We start from the raw sequence: 16,499 nt of genomic DNA on the forward strand, positions 1-16,499 counted from the left end.
GGCTGAGCTGACAGGTTCATCTCCTACACGATATCACTCTATTAAGACTGTGAGAGAGAAAAAAAGACTGTGAGAGGTGGTTGTTTTAGCTAACACCCAGAACCCAAAGCAGAGAGTCAAAACAAAGAAACAATGGCATATGTTCCAAATAAGATAAAACTCCAGAAATACATGGAAATAAGTGACTTATCTGAGAGTTCAAAATAATGGTCATACAGATGTTCACCGAGGTCAGGAGAACAATGCATGAAAATAGTTTAACAAAGAGAAAAGATTAAAAAGCATAAAACAGAAATCACAAAGCTGAAGAATAACTGAACTGAAAAATTCTATTGAGGGGGGTTCAACAAAAGACTAGATTAAGGGGAAGAAAAGATAAGCAAAGTTGAACAGTCCAGTGGAATTCATCCAGTCAGAGGAGAAAATGAAAAAAAGAATGAAAAAGAGTGATGATAACTTAAGGGACTTATGGGACACCAATTGGTTCACTTGATGGTGCCCCATAAGTCCCTTATCGTCACTCTTTTTCATTTTTTTCATATGTATATTATAGAGGTCCATGAAGGAGAAAGAGGCAGAAAGTTCATACAAAGAAATAATTGCTGAAAATTTTCATAATATGGGGAAAGAAACAGACATCCAGATCCAGGAAGCCCAGCGAGTTCCCAAAAAGATGCATCCAAAGTATAGTGTTGGCATAAAAGCAGACACACAGATCAAGAGAACAAAATAGAGAGCCCAGAAATAAACCCATGCATATATGGTCAATTTATGACAAAGAAGCCAAGAATATACAATAGGAAAAGGACAGTCTCTTCAATAAATTGTGTTGGGAAAATTGGATAGGCACGTGTAAAATGTTAAATAGACCCTGATCCTACACCATACATAAAAATCAACTCCAAATGGATTAAAGACTTAAACATAAGACCTGAAACAATAAAAGTCCTGTAGGAGGGGCCGGCCCTGCGGCTCAGGCGGTTAGAGCTCCATGCTCCTAACTCCGAAGGCTGCAGGTTCGATTCCCACATGGGCCAGTGGGCTGTCACCCACAAGATTGCCAGTTCAATTCCTCGAGTCCCCTAAGGGATGGTGGGCTGCGCCCCCTGCAACTAACAACGGCAACTGGACCTGGAGCTGAGCTGCACCCTCCACAACTAAGATTACGCCCTCCAACTTGACTTGGAAAAACATCCTGGAAGTACACGCTGTTCCCCAATAAAGTCCTGTTCCCTTTCCCCAATAAAAAATAAAAAAATAAAAAGTCCTGTAGGAAAAATTAGGCAGTAATCTCCTTGACATTGGTCTTGGTAATGTCTTGAATTTTACACCAAAAGCAAATGTAACAAAAACAAAAACCAGTGGGACTACAATCAAACTTTTTAAAAAGTTTCTACACAGCAAAGAAAACCATCAACAAAATGAAAAAGCAACCTATGGAATGGGAGAAACTATTTGCAAACCATATATCTGATAAAGGGTTAATATCCACAACATATAAAGAACTCATACGGCTCAACAGCAAAAAACAAACAAACAAACAAACAATCAGGGCCGGCCAGGTGGCTCAGGCAGTCGGAGCTCCGTGCTCCTAACGCTGAAGTTTGCCAGTTCGATTCCCACACCGGCCAGTGCCAGATGGTTCAGCTGGTTGGAGCACGGGCTCTCGACCATAGGGTTGCTAGTTCGACTCCTAGACTCCCGCAAGGGATGGTGGGCGCTGCCCCCTGCAACTAAAATTGAACACGGCACCTTGAGCTGAGCTGCCACTGAGCTCCCGGATGGCTCAGTTGGTTGGAGCGCATCCTCTCAACCACAAGGTTGCCGGTTTGACTCCCGCAGGGTATGGTGGGCTGTGCGCCCTGCAAGTAGCAACGGCAACGGCACCTGGACCTGGAGCTGAGCTGCGCCCTCCATGGCTAAGATTGAAAGGACAACTTGACTTGGAAAAAGTCCTGGAAGGACACACTGTTCCCCAATAAAGTCCTGTTCATCCCCCCAAACAACAACAACAAAAAATAATCCACTAAAGAATGGGCAGAACTGAACAGACATTTTTCTAAGACAATATACAAATGGCCAACAGGTACATGAAAAAGGTGTTCAACATCACTAATCAGGGAAATGCAAATCAAAACCACAATGAGGTATCACCTCACACCTGTCAGAATGTTTATCATCAAAAAGATGAGAGACATCAAGTGTTGGCGAGGATGTGGAGAAAAGGAAACCCTTGTGCACAGTTGGTGAGAATATAAATGATGCAGCCACTATGGAAAACAGTATGGAGGTTCCTCAAAAAATTAAAAATAGAACTACCATATGATCCAGCAATTTCACTTCTGGGTATTTATCCAAAGGAAATGAAATCAGGATTTCAAAGATATCTGCACCCCATGTTTACTGCAGCATTAGTCACAATAGCCAACATACAGAAACAACCTAAGTGTCTATCAAAGGATGAGTGGATAAAGGTGTTACACGCAGGCACAGGAATACCATTCGGCCATGAGAAAAAAGGTAATCCTGCCATTTGCAACAACATAGCTGGACCTTGACATTATGACTAGGCGAGCTAAGTTAAAGACAAATACTGTATGATCTCACTTATATGTAGAACCTTAAAATAACTCACAGAAACAAGAGACTAAACTGGGGGTTCCCAGAGGCTGGGTAGTGGGAGAGAGACGTGGTCAAAGAGCACAAACTTCCAGTCAAGACATGAGTAAGTCTGGGAGATCTAACATGTGGCAGAGTGATTATAGTTATGATACTGGATTGTACGCTTGAAAGGTGCTAAATCGTAAATGTTCTCACCACGAATGTGACGTGATGCAGGTGTTAGCGAATGCTCCAGTGGTAATCGTTTTGCAGTATGTCTCAAATCGACACCTTAAACTCACACAATGTTGTGTCAATTACATCTCAATAAATCTGGAAGAAAAGCTATCTGAGGTGCTGTTGAAAGAGAAGATGCCAGATTCTTGGCACTCTGACTCCGTTTGATATGCTGTGACAATGAAAAGTTCCTTGGAAGCCCAAGGAAGAATAAACACTAAAAATCCACCCACTTTGTTACAGAACTCAATCCAGACAAGTATCACTGGCAAAAGCAATTCAATCCAGTTTGTATTTGTAGAGGAAAATGATGTGCTCCAGGATTTTACTGGACAGACCAGACGAATCCTTCCTGTGCTAGGAGCTGGGTGACCATCGGTTAGCACTGAATGTCTCATGTCCCAGGAAACCCCAGTCCGGGCAATCATACGGTTGTTCACCATCAGAGCAGTTGTGTGTGTGCTTTTGGTGACTGTACTGGCAGTGTCATTAAAGAACTTTCCCCGAGATGTTGGACTGAGCTGCAGGGGTACGAAGATGGAGAAAGGGGAGCCAGAACAAACGGGTCTCCTCTTACCTTTGTGGAAGTTATGCTGGTGCTGCATTTGAGTGCAGTTACCTTGATCTGGTTGATGTGTAGTTTCTAAAAGTCATTCTGGAGAGGGCCATCCAATGGGTGTCCCATTATAAGTCTGGGGATGTCTTCTACCGGAGCGGCTCCAGAATAGGCCAGGTTAGAGGCAGTACTAGTCTCGACACCGGTGTATGCACCCTGGCTCCAGAACGTGACAATCACAAGACCTTGGTCACGTCACTAACCTCTCTGTGCCCTGCGTTTCCTAATCTGTAAAATGTAGTCATAGTACCTACACTTCCTATGGCTGGTATGAGCAATAAGTGATAATAACACAGGTACAGGTTTAAAAGTGTACCTGGCACAAAGTAAGTGCTCAGTAAATGTTACCTTCTCTTCTTACCACCATCTAAGGGTTTGTGTTCATGCTCAAGAAAAAAAAATGTCAAAAGTAACGACCAGTGGTGACACTGTACTACTTCTAAAGCCTAGAATGGAAAAACCTAGGTCTTTACTTTCAGGGACAAATCAGAAGAATAGCGTTGGAGAAGATGGCCTCCTGTTTGAAAGGTGGCGGTCTACCTCTGGAGAGGAAGGAATGCAGATGAAACTTCCAAAATGCAGGTCTGGAATTTGACCAGTAAGTTTTCAAAGAAATATAACTTAATATAAAAATGGGAAAAAATATAGTAGTTCATTCTAGTGCAATGAAAGGCTTAAGAATGAGTAGTTCTGAAGAGGTATCACTGGACTAGATTGTTTTTGGTTTATATGCTAGAGTATCAAATAAAATTATGAAAAAAAATCACACTGGATTAAATATACAATTTTTATTGAGAATTTTGTCTTATTACAGAGAACTCATAGGCCTTTAGTTATATGAGTAAGAAGCTGCAAAGCACACATGGTTACCAAAAGTCATCTGCTTCTTCCGGAGAAAAGCCCGTGCAACTAAAAGAAAGACAAAAATTTTAAAACTTTGCTAAATTCTTGTGAAGTTTATTCAGAGACCTTTATAATATTCTCATTCCTTCCCCTTGGGGCTTCTGCCCTCACTTACAATTTGAATCTGTAGCAATTTCACAACTTAAAAACTGCAATAGATTTTTTTAAGTCATTCGTTTTGACTGATTCAATCATTTCTTACAGGCAAACTCCGATATCTGAACATTTCCCTTGGCCAACAAAGCCAACAATATAAAAATGGTTTGCCAAGAACACAATGTTGGGGAAACCATACCTTTCGTCTTTGTCACTAGATGGCAGTGTGTCCACTTGTGAACCTTCTCTGACAACGTTTTTTGAGCTCTGATACAAAGAGCGGGGAAGAGAATAATTGGGAAATATACATGTAACTTAAGAGTCCAAAAAAGAGGTGACTTTCAGGCATAAAATTCAGCAAGCACATCAAACTATCCAGTACGCATTCTCAATACCCCTAGTACTTCAGGCTTATATAGAAGAGTATCGATGTCTCAGACAGTACCATGCATTCATTATTCATTGATAGGGCTTTCCTTATATTCTTTCTTGTTCTAAAAATAATAAGAGGCATCTCAACTTTTATAAACTTTGACAAATCAAAATCTGGTCAATCTTTCAGCCAAGCAAAAGTGATGACATTTTGTCAAGAGAGTAATACACTTAAAAGAGTCGAGGCTCCATTTGAACTTTGGATTTTGTCTGCTTTTACTTTTTTGTCTCCAATGGAGAAGGCAGACTCCTGTCACAATGTTTTCTAATAAACCACAGAAGCCCTTGTTCCTCCCCCACCCCGACAACCTGTCCAAAGCATCACCTCACCTTATCTGCCATGTCCTGGTCCTCCTGGATGATTTTCATGTATTTCTCTAAAGGATTTTCAGCACAAACAGATTTGTCTTTCATTTCTTGAATACTTATTTCTAATTCTTTCTCCATTTCAATCTTCAATGACTCTTCAATAATCTGCTGTCAAATAGATGGGAACCAAAACAGAAAATACACAAAAACATTTTAAAAACGTGTAGCACTGTAATTCTGATCCTTTAAGTAAAATCTGCATGCCAGAAAACTATCTCATTTTCTTTTTCATTGATGTCATTGCTACCATCATAGTGGGGGACAAGCATGTCCTGTCAATGAAGGAACGGATTAATTTGCCTAAAGTGTCCTGTGCTTTAGACCAAACTACCTGGGAGTTCAAGGAACAGCCACATGGAAGATTATTTTATGTAAGATTCAGGAGGCGTGTGGAGTGGCCGGAGTCTGTCTGGGACCAGAATCAGGACACAGAAGGCCAAAGAGAATCGGGAAGGAGGGCAGGGGAGTCTGTGGAAGACATGACGGACTGGCAGTCACCTCCCCTCGGTTCCGCTAGGCCTAGTACCAGCTAGCTGACCTGTAAAGCCCATTTACAAAGCATGGTCTACCTCCATTACAGGCGTGTGTTCAGGGCCAGATGAGAAGGCGTCAACGGGCTGGCAAACGCTTCCCTTTGCAACGAACTCCTAAGGTACATGTGCGCAGCCCTTTGTGGTACTGAGGCAAAGCAGAGGCCCGGATGCCTGCGGCAGGCTTTTTAAGTTACCTACCACTGCTATGACTCCGGGACACACTGAGGACTCACGGCCCTGACAGCAAGGTACTTTCTGAAGGTACACCATGGAGAAACCAGCATGGAGAATTCAGCTCTCCTTAGTATTATTACCCTTTCTTGATCCAGTTCTTCTAGCTCTCGTTCCCTTTCTAACGCTTCTTGTTCACTCTGCCTACTTTCTTCTTTCTGCCTTTGTTCTTTCACTTGCTGCTCCCATATGCTTTCTTCTTCTCTCTGTTCAATTTGTTTCTGATCTACACCTAAAGGATAAGGAAATAAAGAGTGAGTAACTTCCCACATCAGTCTTTTAAACAGGAGCCCCTGCCGAGACTCGGGGAGACTGCTTGATTCTCAGAGGACTCTGACCTGCTGGTCCATCTTCCTGATCTTGCAGCCCCCGGCCCCACTCCTAGCACCGCATCCACCCTTTCCGTTACTGAGATGAATACAAGTCACGCTTACCATGAACGACTTCAAGTGCCTCCCCTCCCATCATATTTTCTCATCCTCTTCACCCTCCCCCTCCCTCCTTCATCCTTCCCAAGGCAAGCCCTGCATCCCTGCCCTGACTTAACCATTAGCCCCTTTTTATCCACAAGGCAGTTTTATAACTTTTCCTCTGACTCCCACAAAGGGGCCTGAGCCTCTCCTGCCCAGAACAGTACAAAACCAGCACACACAGGCCCCCAGCCATCTTGCTGTTATTCCCCACTTCCTCCAGGCTGATCCTTTCCTCGGGTTTTAGCTATCGCCTATGTCCCCATCATTCCACCTCTTTTTCTTGAGTCTGATCTCTCCCCCAGCCTCACATCCATGTTTCTGACAGGTTCCCTGCTATCAACACATGGAAATCTCACAGCACCAGCTTCATACCTAAAATTATTATTCCTGTCCCTTTAATCATGCTCTTTCTACACCATGTTCACTCAGCCACCAGGGTTAACAGTTGTTAGTTACAAAGAATCTGAAAATATGACTAAGCCCTCTCCCTTAACTATTGGAAATACACTTTCAGATTTGGCAATGAAGGTTGCAAAAGATAGGAAAAGAAATAATAGTAAAATATTACAATCAGATTAAAGATGTATAACGGTTATTAACGATTATTTCAATTTCCCACTATGATTTCCCAAGATGGCATGCCTCTTATGGAATGGTTTTTGCAGAAGTATCTTAAGCAAAAAAGCTAACTGCTCTGTCAGACTTTGGACAAGTAAAGAAAAAAATTTAAAAGCAATTCAAAAGCAATTCGCCCAGGAAGACTTAAATTAGAAGCCTTTCCTTCAATTTTCTCCTCAGCACTACAAGTTCAAATTGAGTTACTTCAGAAATGTCATTAATAATGATAACACTCCAACCCCAAGACTTTGAATAATTCATGCTTACAAAAAGTCCTTCAACAATATGTGAAGTAAGTTATAGGGCACAGACTGGCGTTCAGTATGCAGTCACGCTACCTGTTAGTTAAAACAAAGGAAAACTTACTTGGGTAGTGATAGGAGACAGGCCTGGCGGGAGCGGTTGCGGCAGCGTCCAAATGGGGCATGTCGCCAGCAGGACGGACACCCTCTGCTTCAAACTGCTTTGACACGTCCCCTGCAACTACACAAGGTGCAAACCAGTGTCCCATGAGTCCCTCCTAACAACAGCGAGAGAAGGGAGTACAGCGCAGTGTGGGGTAGCTCATTGCGAGCACTCAAGTTTGGGCCACAGCCACCAGCCAGTCTGTCCTTACAGAATTCTAAGTAAGACATTCTTGGCGTAACCGCCTGATGTTATTCAATGAATACTTTGAGAAGTATTCACTTCTCAAAGTGTCCTTACACTTTAAAGAATTACATTTGTTTACAAAATTAGATTTGTAACTCAACAGGAAGTGACAAAGAAGAATTCACCTGGCTTGCTGATAATCATTTGAATTCTATTCACATATCAAGGAAGTTGTTAAGAAAGTGGTTAAAATTACAAAGAATTTGCAAATCTGATAAAGCTCTCTCATTTAACTGTTCAAAATATACTTTCAGACTTGGCGATGAAGCTTACAAGGTTAAACGATAGGTTATATACAAACATAAAGACTTCCCCAGCTGGGAAGAACCTCAGAGATGGTGGACTCTACACCACAATTTTACACTTAAACAGGAAGCTCCCAGGTGGAGCAAGCTAAGGCAGGGCCAGACAATGAAGCTAATACACTTTCACTTCCATTCTTTCACTAAGATTGGGTTTTCTAAGTCTGTGGCAGTGGACGGAATCTGTACAAATTAAAGAAAAATAACTCAGCATCTTCATATCCCATAAAAAAGAACAAAAAAAAAAACAAACTAAAAAAATCACTTATTTTAAATCAGGGCAATCCCAAACTTGGTAAATTAAGGGTTCACTTGTGGGATTAGCTCTCCAACTTTGAAATTATTGGTTCTCCTGAAGTTTTTTACAAATGGAACTCAAAACGCACCCCTGGAAATCTTTGTGATATAAATACGATCAACATATCTATATTTATGGTTTTATCACAAAATGCAAATGTCCTAATTTGTAACTGCTTTGCTTTTCAGAGCAATGGATATGTTTCACCAAAACTAAGCTTTCTACATTTTCAACTTATAAAAACTGGTACTTATATTTGAACTTACATTGAAAAGATGATTCAGATTCCTCATTACCCTTAAAAGGTAGCTTGTCTGGATTTGAAGATTCAGTTTTGTCTTGAAGTTCAGTTTGTCTTTGATACAGACTGGATTGGAAGAATAAAATCCATGAACATGAAGCTTTAATAATGTAAAACCCAAGAGCATAGGATGATGAAAAGCCTTTTGTGACTCGAGAAAATGCTTTAGAAAATTAATTGTTCCCACTGAGAATGAGAGCTACCTGCACCAGGCATCATTCTAAGCAATGAACACACGTTAGCTCAGGCAGCCCTCACAACCAGCTCAAGCTGTGAGGTAGGCACTGCCGTCGTTAGCAAAGAATAATGTTGCACTGAGATGGTGTTCCCAGGAGTTTATTTGGTCAAGAACCACAAGACCTATTGAAGAAAACAAATTCTCCACATCATTGGTAGGAGCCAGCTGAAGATGCAATACCATAAGCCCATATGCATGGAAGTGCCCCAACTCAGCATGTGGTCTCGTCTCTCCTCTTGGCTTTACCACAAGAGTGATATTTAAAAAACAAATTTACATGCTTTAGGACCATGACAGGCACACGTAGCAGTTTTCAACTCTGTACAGTAGACCTGAATTAATACGCAGATGCCCAGGCTGGAGCCCAGAACTAAGGAGCAGAATCTCCCGCTGTGGGACCAGGGACCAGGCACAGGCAGGGGCCCATATGTGACTCACATCCCAGGCCGGGCAACCCGCTGCCCAGCTTCTAAACACATCTACTCCATCCTGCTTCCATACCCTAGGACTCCCACCACTTTAAAATTCAAATCATTTCAATAGACAAATAGACAAATAGTCCTAGCAGCCATACCCTAGGACTCCCACCACTTTAAAATTCATTTCAATAGACAAATTAGAATTTTGTTTGTTTATACTTAAACACCAAAATATCCTTTAAAATGAATTTTAGTGATGTGTGAAACTGTTTCAAGTTTAAAAATCAACTGAATTTATGTGCTTTTGCAGATTTTTGTACATTAGTTTTTTTATCTTTATAAACCGAGTGTATTCGGTTTATATGGAACTATAAAGATGTTTATCGATACCATAGCACATATTCCATATAGCAAGTTTATCAAACAAGTAGAAATGACCTATTTGCCTAAAGGAATTTTTCCCTGGTAAATCAGATGATTCTCAAAGGTCACACATCATCTAATAATCTGATCACAAATTCTATATTGTCACATGGTCTTTAGTATCAGCTAAAAAATCCAAACAAGTCAAGGCCGAGCCCCTATGTAGTTAACCAGAGTAGGCTGAAGCCACCAGAACACAGTACTTACCCTGCCATCTGCTCCAAAGACCTGGGCGGCGAATGGATGGAAAGGCTGTGCCGAGACTCAGCAGGTGAAAGCTGGGGCGTTCTGTCAGGACTAGGGCTGGGGACAACAGCAGTGGATCGGCCCAGGCCTAAGGGGCAGAAGAAACCAGGGCAAGAATATTACAAATTACACAGAGAAAAAAGCAATGTGGTTTCTAGAGTTCTATTAGTTTGAAAATAAACTATTATCCTTGTAAACACCTGAGGATGATGCATAAATGATCCACAGAATTAACGATTTAAGCATCTACATGAAACTGCAGTGATAACAATAAAATGCAGAAAACTAATCAGTGGTAAAGGAACAGCCACTGTCACTCTCTGACCACCCGTGTGTGCCAAGCCCAGTGCTGGAACTTGCCACTCTGTCCCACTGCCTCCCACATCGACCCTGTGTCCTGAGGTTGACGCTGCTGCCAGCAGGCAGGCAGAGGTGCAGAGGACACACGTGCCGGGCTAGGGCTTTCCCAGACCCAGCTACGCATGCGCTTCCCACTCCTTCCTGCTGTCGAGGGCAGCACTACTCAGACAAGAGGGCTACTGAGGACCAGATCCATCCAAGTCCAGAGCATCCTACAACCCTTTCTGCAGAAGCTCACCTTCCAGATGCATTTTGCCATCAAGGCTTTGTTTAGCTTTGGCAAGGGGAGTGGAGGAGAGGCGTCTGCAAGTGCCTCTGCAGGGCTGTGAGGCCGCGCTGCCCGTCAGTGCTTCTGTCACGTCGTCCGCGCGACGCTGCTTGGACAAGGCGCCGTCCTCTGCCAAAATACTCCTTTCGGGGGAACTTGAACTGACACTCTTGAGAGTTTCCAGCAAGTGCAGGGGTGACCGGCTCTTGGCTGCTAATGGGCTTTTAGCGGCTGGGTACTGACTCATTCTTTGATGGTAATCTTGGAAAGCTTTTTCCAAGCGTTCGGCCTCTTGCTCCAGCTCCTTCATTCGTGCCTTGGTACTGGCTACAAACTCAAGGTCTGAATCGGGTGAGCTACTGTCCATGCTTGCAGCTGGATAACGGACAACCACTGGTGTAATTGTGCCTGCCATCAGCTTTTCCTGTTCGAGAGGATTTTCCAAGAAATCCCCACTTCTGTCACCGTTGGGAGGCACCATGAAACCGCTGACAGAACCATGCACCAGAGACTGCTTTGCATTGCGGTACACCTCGTTCTCCAGGGCTGCAGGTGACAAAGAGATAGTGTGAGAACCGAGGGGGGGGGGGGATAAAAGGCAGTGAATAGAACGAGATATACTTGAGAGTATTATTTCTTTTGAAAAAAGAAACAAGATAGTAAGAAAGACAAACTTGCGTATTAAACAGTTTCTGAAGCCACAGTGATGCGAATACTTATTAACATTTATTTAGGGCGCCTATGTAGCTGCTACAGATCATAGGTCTTCTTTCTTAACCATGATACTACTTCACAATCCATTATACACAATCTTGAAATCCAAAAAGCTCTGAGAACTGAAAATTTATTCATAATTTATTTGGTCACAAAGCCTAACCAGACCTGAACTCATCTGGTTGATAAATTGACCTGAACTGATACAAACCCACGTATAATCTTTATTCTTCTACCCAACATGGATATTCATACATTTGTGAGTTAATCTACATGTTTCCTTATAGGAAGCTGCCCCGGAACTCCCAGGGCTATGGCGAAATCGAGTGCAGGGCCGGGTTTCAGATAAGGGAATGAGGTCCTGCAGTCACAACAAGGCTGAGGGCCGACAACTCCCACTGCTCCCATATTACAGACGGGGGACTGGAGCTGGGTCACAGTTGGCAGGGCGTAGAGACGCTGGGATTTCCTAACGCAAAAGCAGGCCATGCAAAGCCAGTCTGTATGGCCGCTGTTCTCCTGCAATGCCTCCAGGGCACACGCTTGCAGTGGGCAATGCATGCGTTCAAAACAGTTCCATCTTCACGAAGCTATTTTTCGTGATACAAGATTGCTATGATTTTAGCTGTGGGCACTTTGGCAAACAGAACTGTTGAGAGCAAATGAGGAACAGGAAAGAGTAGAAATGAGTAAAGAGATAAAAAAACCAGTGCAGAAGGGAACAAGGACTGATGAGGGAAGAGTGCAAATGGGAACTGAGGAAGGCTCAGAACCAGGAAGTGTGAGAAACCAGACCAACTGGAAAAACACAGAAATTTCCTTTAGGCTTGAAAGCAGTGAAAGAAGGTATCTAAGCTTCAGTACACTTCTTATGAAGAAGGAAGGGGCAGGTATCATGCATGCACAGTGAAGACATGCAATAGAATGATCGCAGGAACCATTCCGAGTGTAGGACCCATCTCATTTCATCTTCATTCACCATGGCAGGTACTCTTATCCCCATTACAAACGAGGAAACTGTGGTCCAAGGAAGTTAAATGTGCCCAAGGTCAAACAACTAACTTCAAAATTGGTGTCTGAAGACAAAATCAGTTTTCTGATTCCAGCGGCGATGCTCTTTTACTAGGCCACCCTGCGTCTCCCATATGCATATTTACTCATGTGTCAAGGACAATGTGTAACCACTGAAGAGTCGATTGGTCTTACTATCAGGATAACAAATATAAAAGAAAAACCTAGTTCCAGGATGAATTTGGGCACTTCTGTGTCACCACCACATCTTTCCTATTTGGGCTACAAGGCTCTCCCAAGCCATGGAGCACCTGTGATAGCAAGTCACTTTAGCTGATAACCCAGTGGATGTTCCGGAAATGGATAGGGAGTTTTACTTCTAAGATGACACATATCTCTATGGCTTTTGCCCTACTGTGAGAACTACTAAAAACTCAATGAGTAACAATCATTACATTTCCACCAACATCAGAAGCTTTACACACACACACTTATAGGTTAAAAAGGTCTCTGACCTGTCTGAGTTTGTTTCAGTTGCAATTGTAAATCGGCCACCTGCATAGTTAACCTCTTTACAGAGGCATCGTAATCTAATATCTGGGCCTTCAGCAGTGCAGAATGCTCAATCTGAAAAGATTTGGAGAAGGAAAAGAAATCAACGTAAAAGAATCGCAGTTCAATTCAAAAGGAACAGTTCTCTTTTTGGTCTTATTCTCTTTGTTTTGCCAATTCTAAGCAGCTTTACACTTGTAATGCACAGGTCCCTAGAAAAGAACAACAGAACACACAAAAAGTTTCCCACCTCTTTCTTCACTATCTCAAAGAACAGCTACTCCAGGGCATGAGGCAGACATCAGAATGAATGTTAATATTTCTAAGCTGAGGGTGAGAATGAAGAGATACTTAAACAGTGGGCACCATCAGGATTTGGATAATTTTGTGTTTAGGTGTGTTTGCTTTCCTCCGGATTTTATTACTTATTATGAAAATAGTCACACAATCACTCGAGAATTTTCTCAGATGAGAAAGGATACCCTCAGCATATTGGGGAGTAATTTTTGATGTTAAAATCAATCTAATTTACGCTGGTGTGACATATGCCTAGTTTACCTGTCTCCTGGCCCAACAGCGGGCCGAGCAAGGAGCCGTACTCACTTCCTTTTGCAGCTGTTTGTACAGGGCTTGCTTGTGGGCTTCAAACTCCTTATGCTCAAACGCAATCACATTTTCTGCTTTCTTTAATTCTTTCTGAAAAATCACCAGCTCAGGAGATGGCTGAGCTATGCCTAAAAAGGTAAAAACCTGGTCATTACCAACCTGAAGTTCTCTTATTTCACATAACAAAAGCAGCTCAAGAGATTTTAAACTGTTCTCCCTTTTCTTTGTATGCATGTGATTACTATTACACAAATTGTGTTAAATGGACTAAAAGCAACCCTGACTCACAAATTTCAGAACAAAAGAATTTAAGGCATGTAAACACAAACTTTACTACTCTACATAGTAGTACGTGGAGTACCAAGTAAAAGAATTCTTTCCTATCCTCCACTTAACTTGAAAGCCAGCCTCTCCCCTCTACCACAGCCAGAAGGCACAAAGGAGGCCTCCATCAAAGCCTGTTGATGACTGCCCCAAGGTCCAGTCCATGCATCTGTCAGCGGTAGGGGTCCAGGCAGAGAGCAGATGGAGTTGGCCCATAGGGGTCAGTGGGGACCCTCTAATAAAGGGCAACTTATGTAAGGTAGGCACAAAGGATGGTGCAGTTCCCTGGGCTAGTAAAGGAGCCATGCTCTTACCACTCCTTGGACCTAGATGGACAGGGAGGGAGGATTTCTCAGAACTGGAGAGGCTATGCCCCAAGCACTGGGATCTTGCCTGGCTAAGAGGTGCAGGGCCAGCTCAGGGCCACTGCACACTGAGGTGGCGGGAGTGGGTGGGGGACGTGGGAGGTACTAACAACCTCAGTCATCCCTCCTTCCCAGAGCTTGAGGGTATCCCCACTGGCCAAACCCAACCAGCAGAGCCCAAGGGGAATCTGCTACCATCCAGAGAGGCAGATTTGTACAGTTTAAAAACATTTCTTCTTAGTGACACTAATAATTATTCAATAGCAAGCAAAAAGGAAGTACCTTCAAACCGAGCATCTTAATTTCATTAAAATTTCCCCATTGAAGTCCCCCTTACAGGTACAAAGCAGTTTCAAAATACTAAGTGAATATGAATTATAAAAACATGCAAATCAAGTAAAAAGACATACGGTTTAGGAGATGCAAGTTTTCCTTTCTACTCTCTTCCAGTTGTTGTCTAAGCATTTTATTTTGTGCCTGCAGCTCCAGTTTCCCTTCTTTCAGCAATGAATAGTCACCCATCTCTTTAATCTTTTCATTCAGTAGGTGGTTTTGCTTTGTTATTGCCAAAGACTGGGCTTTGACAGACTCTAGATCAAGCTGGAATTGACAAAGTAAAACTTACATTTGAACAGTGACCACAGTACTGCTTAAGCCAGAGCTGGCAGGCTGCCTGAAGCCGGGTGGCACCAAGTAATTAAGGCACTTGACAGAAGTCTAGTTCTCCGCAACAACAAGACCCTAACTGCAACATTGAAAGTCATCTTTTGCCCTAGAGTTGGAGCAGGCGGAGTTCATCCAACTTTACTTATGTAGAACCCTCTCCTACAAAGTAAGTGCTTCTCATGATCACTCCATTTTCCAGATGCAACTAAGGTCCCCACAGCAATCACAGATTGTAGCAATATTTATTCTTAAATATGAAAAGGTGAGATATCACAAACATGACGGAAGGTGCTTTCCTTTTCTTAGTACAATGTATACAAAAACCTACAAAGTTCTCAAATCATTACAGCTATAAAAAAATTTTTACATACAGAGTATACATTAAATACCTAAAGTTCCAGTTCTGGGCTTCAGCTAGCAAACACATGAATGAACAGAAAGAAAGTAACAGTGACATGTGAAAAATGCATCTCATTCTGTTTTCATCTGTAAGATCTCACTGTAATAAGAATTTTACCTGCTGCTGATGGGAAGGGAGAAGAGGCTGAGGTAGAAACTAATGTGTACCGGCCATCTGCTATATGCTACGCACATAAATCAGCTCACTCAAGCCCCTCAACAACCATGGAAGGTGGGCAATATCCTAAAGTTTACGGAAATGGAATCGGAGATCACAGAACCTGCCTGGAAGCACAGATGCAGGAAGGGAGCCACAGGATTCAAGCAGAACTCTAGGCCCCAAAGGATATCCTCTTTTTATGCTTCCCTAGGAGACTAAGATTGAAATGAAGAACTACTAAATTAACTTAAGTTCAGCCATCACCTTCTCAGTCGTATAATAAACAGTCCAAACATACCAAGAGTATAACTTAAGATAAACTATGTATGGCTAAAACTAAAATTTCACATATTGTCGAACAGCGATTTCAAAAAAAATAATAGGCTGTTAACAATTACCTCAAGTTCTTTCACACGATTTGCATAATGATTGAGTTTTTCCTTTTTTGAATTAAAAGCTGTGAGCTCCTCTTGCAAATGTATAGCTTTTTCTGTAAGAAAGAGCCAACCAATTAAACATCATGTTTTTCTAGTGAATATAAAAGTCATTTAACAATTTATGGCCAGTATGTCAGACCTAATGACCATTATTTCATAATCTAAAATAGCAGAAAATCAGCAGGCAAGTAAGAAATAAGCCCTGTTACCAACGGGTGACAGGAAGTTAGTTACAACGGTCATAAATGTGGTGAATTTCCTCCTGCTAACACACTAACCAGAGTCACACTGTCTGCTCAGAGCCCTCATGCCAACAGTTCTGAATTTCCTTAAAGACAAAGGTTTGTCTGTTACAACTCTGTAGTGACAATTTTGTCATTAACACAAGTCTATGTAGATACATCATCAAAAAATAATTTGCTGAATACATGATGGTCCTAATTCCTAAAGAAGTATTACTCTCCCCCAGATAGTCACAAAGGAGCAGACACGCACTGCGTGACCTTATAGGTCAACATCAAGTATCCAGCTCTAGTTCACTCCCAAGAATTCCTTTGAACTTTCTACCAAAAGTTCAACTTCCTGTCACAGGCAAGTTTCTAGAAACACTGAAATGTAAAATACCTGGAGATTGAAATATTATCCAACAT

General features: G+C 42.2%; 1 protein-coding gene across 6 annotated transcripts in view; it reads right to left on the bottom strand.

The window, feature by feature from the left end:
- Positions 1 to 4,222: 4,222 nt before the first annotated feature.
- The window catches only part of OFD1 (OFD1 centriole and centriolar satellite protein), a 71,919-nt gene continuing 59,642 nt past the window's right edge, over positions 4,223 to 16,499 (bottom strand). For 5 of the 6 annotated variants that reach the window (XM_081042089.1, XM_081042090.1, XM_081042088.1 and 2 more), the window contains 12 exons: positions 15,811 to 15,902; positions 14,598 to 14,787; positions 13,496 to 13,626; positions 12,856 to 12,967; positions 10,586 to 11,161; positions 9,949 to 10,075; positions 8,627 to 8,727; positions 7,476 to 7,592; positions 6,102 to 6,250; positions 5,216 to 5,362; positions 4,653 to 4,720; positions 4,223 to 4,363 (listed from right to left, as the gene is read on the bottom strand). In XM_081042089.1, coding sequence (XP_080898215.1) covers positions 4,321 to 4,363; positions 4,653 to 4,720; positions 5,216 to 5,362; positions 6,102 to 6,250; positions 7,476 to 7,592; positions 8,627 to 8,727; positions 9,949 to 10,075; positions 10,586 to 11,161; positions 12,856 to 12,967; positions 13,496 to 13,626; positions 14,598 to 14,787; positions 15,811 to 15,902 — 1,853 coding nt within the window. In that variant the 3' untranslated portion in view covers positions 4,223 to 4,320. The remainder of the gene's footprint in view (positions 4,364 to 4,652; positions 4,721 to 5,215; positions 5,363 to 6,101; positions 6,251 to 7,475; positions 7,593 to 8,626; positions 8,728 to 9,948; positions 10,076 to 10,585; positions 11,162 to 12,855; positions 12,968 to 13,495; positions 13,627 to 14,597; positions 14,788 to 15,810; positions 15,903 to 16,499) is intronic. The other variant, XM_081042093.1, reaches the window with a different exon arrangement.

Source organism: Rhinolophus hipposideros, assembly GCF_964194185.1.
Source record: "Rhinolophus hipposideros genome assembly, chromosome: X".
Lineage (NCBI taxonomy): Eukaryota > Metazoa > Chordata > Mammalia > Chiroptera > Rhinolophidae > Rhinolophus > Rhinolophus hipposideros.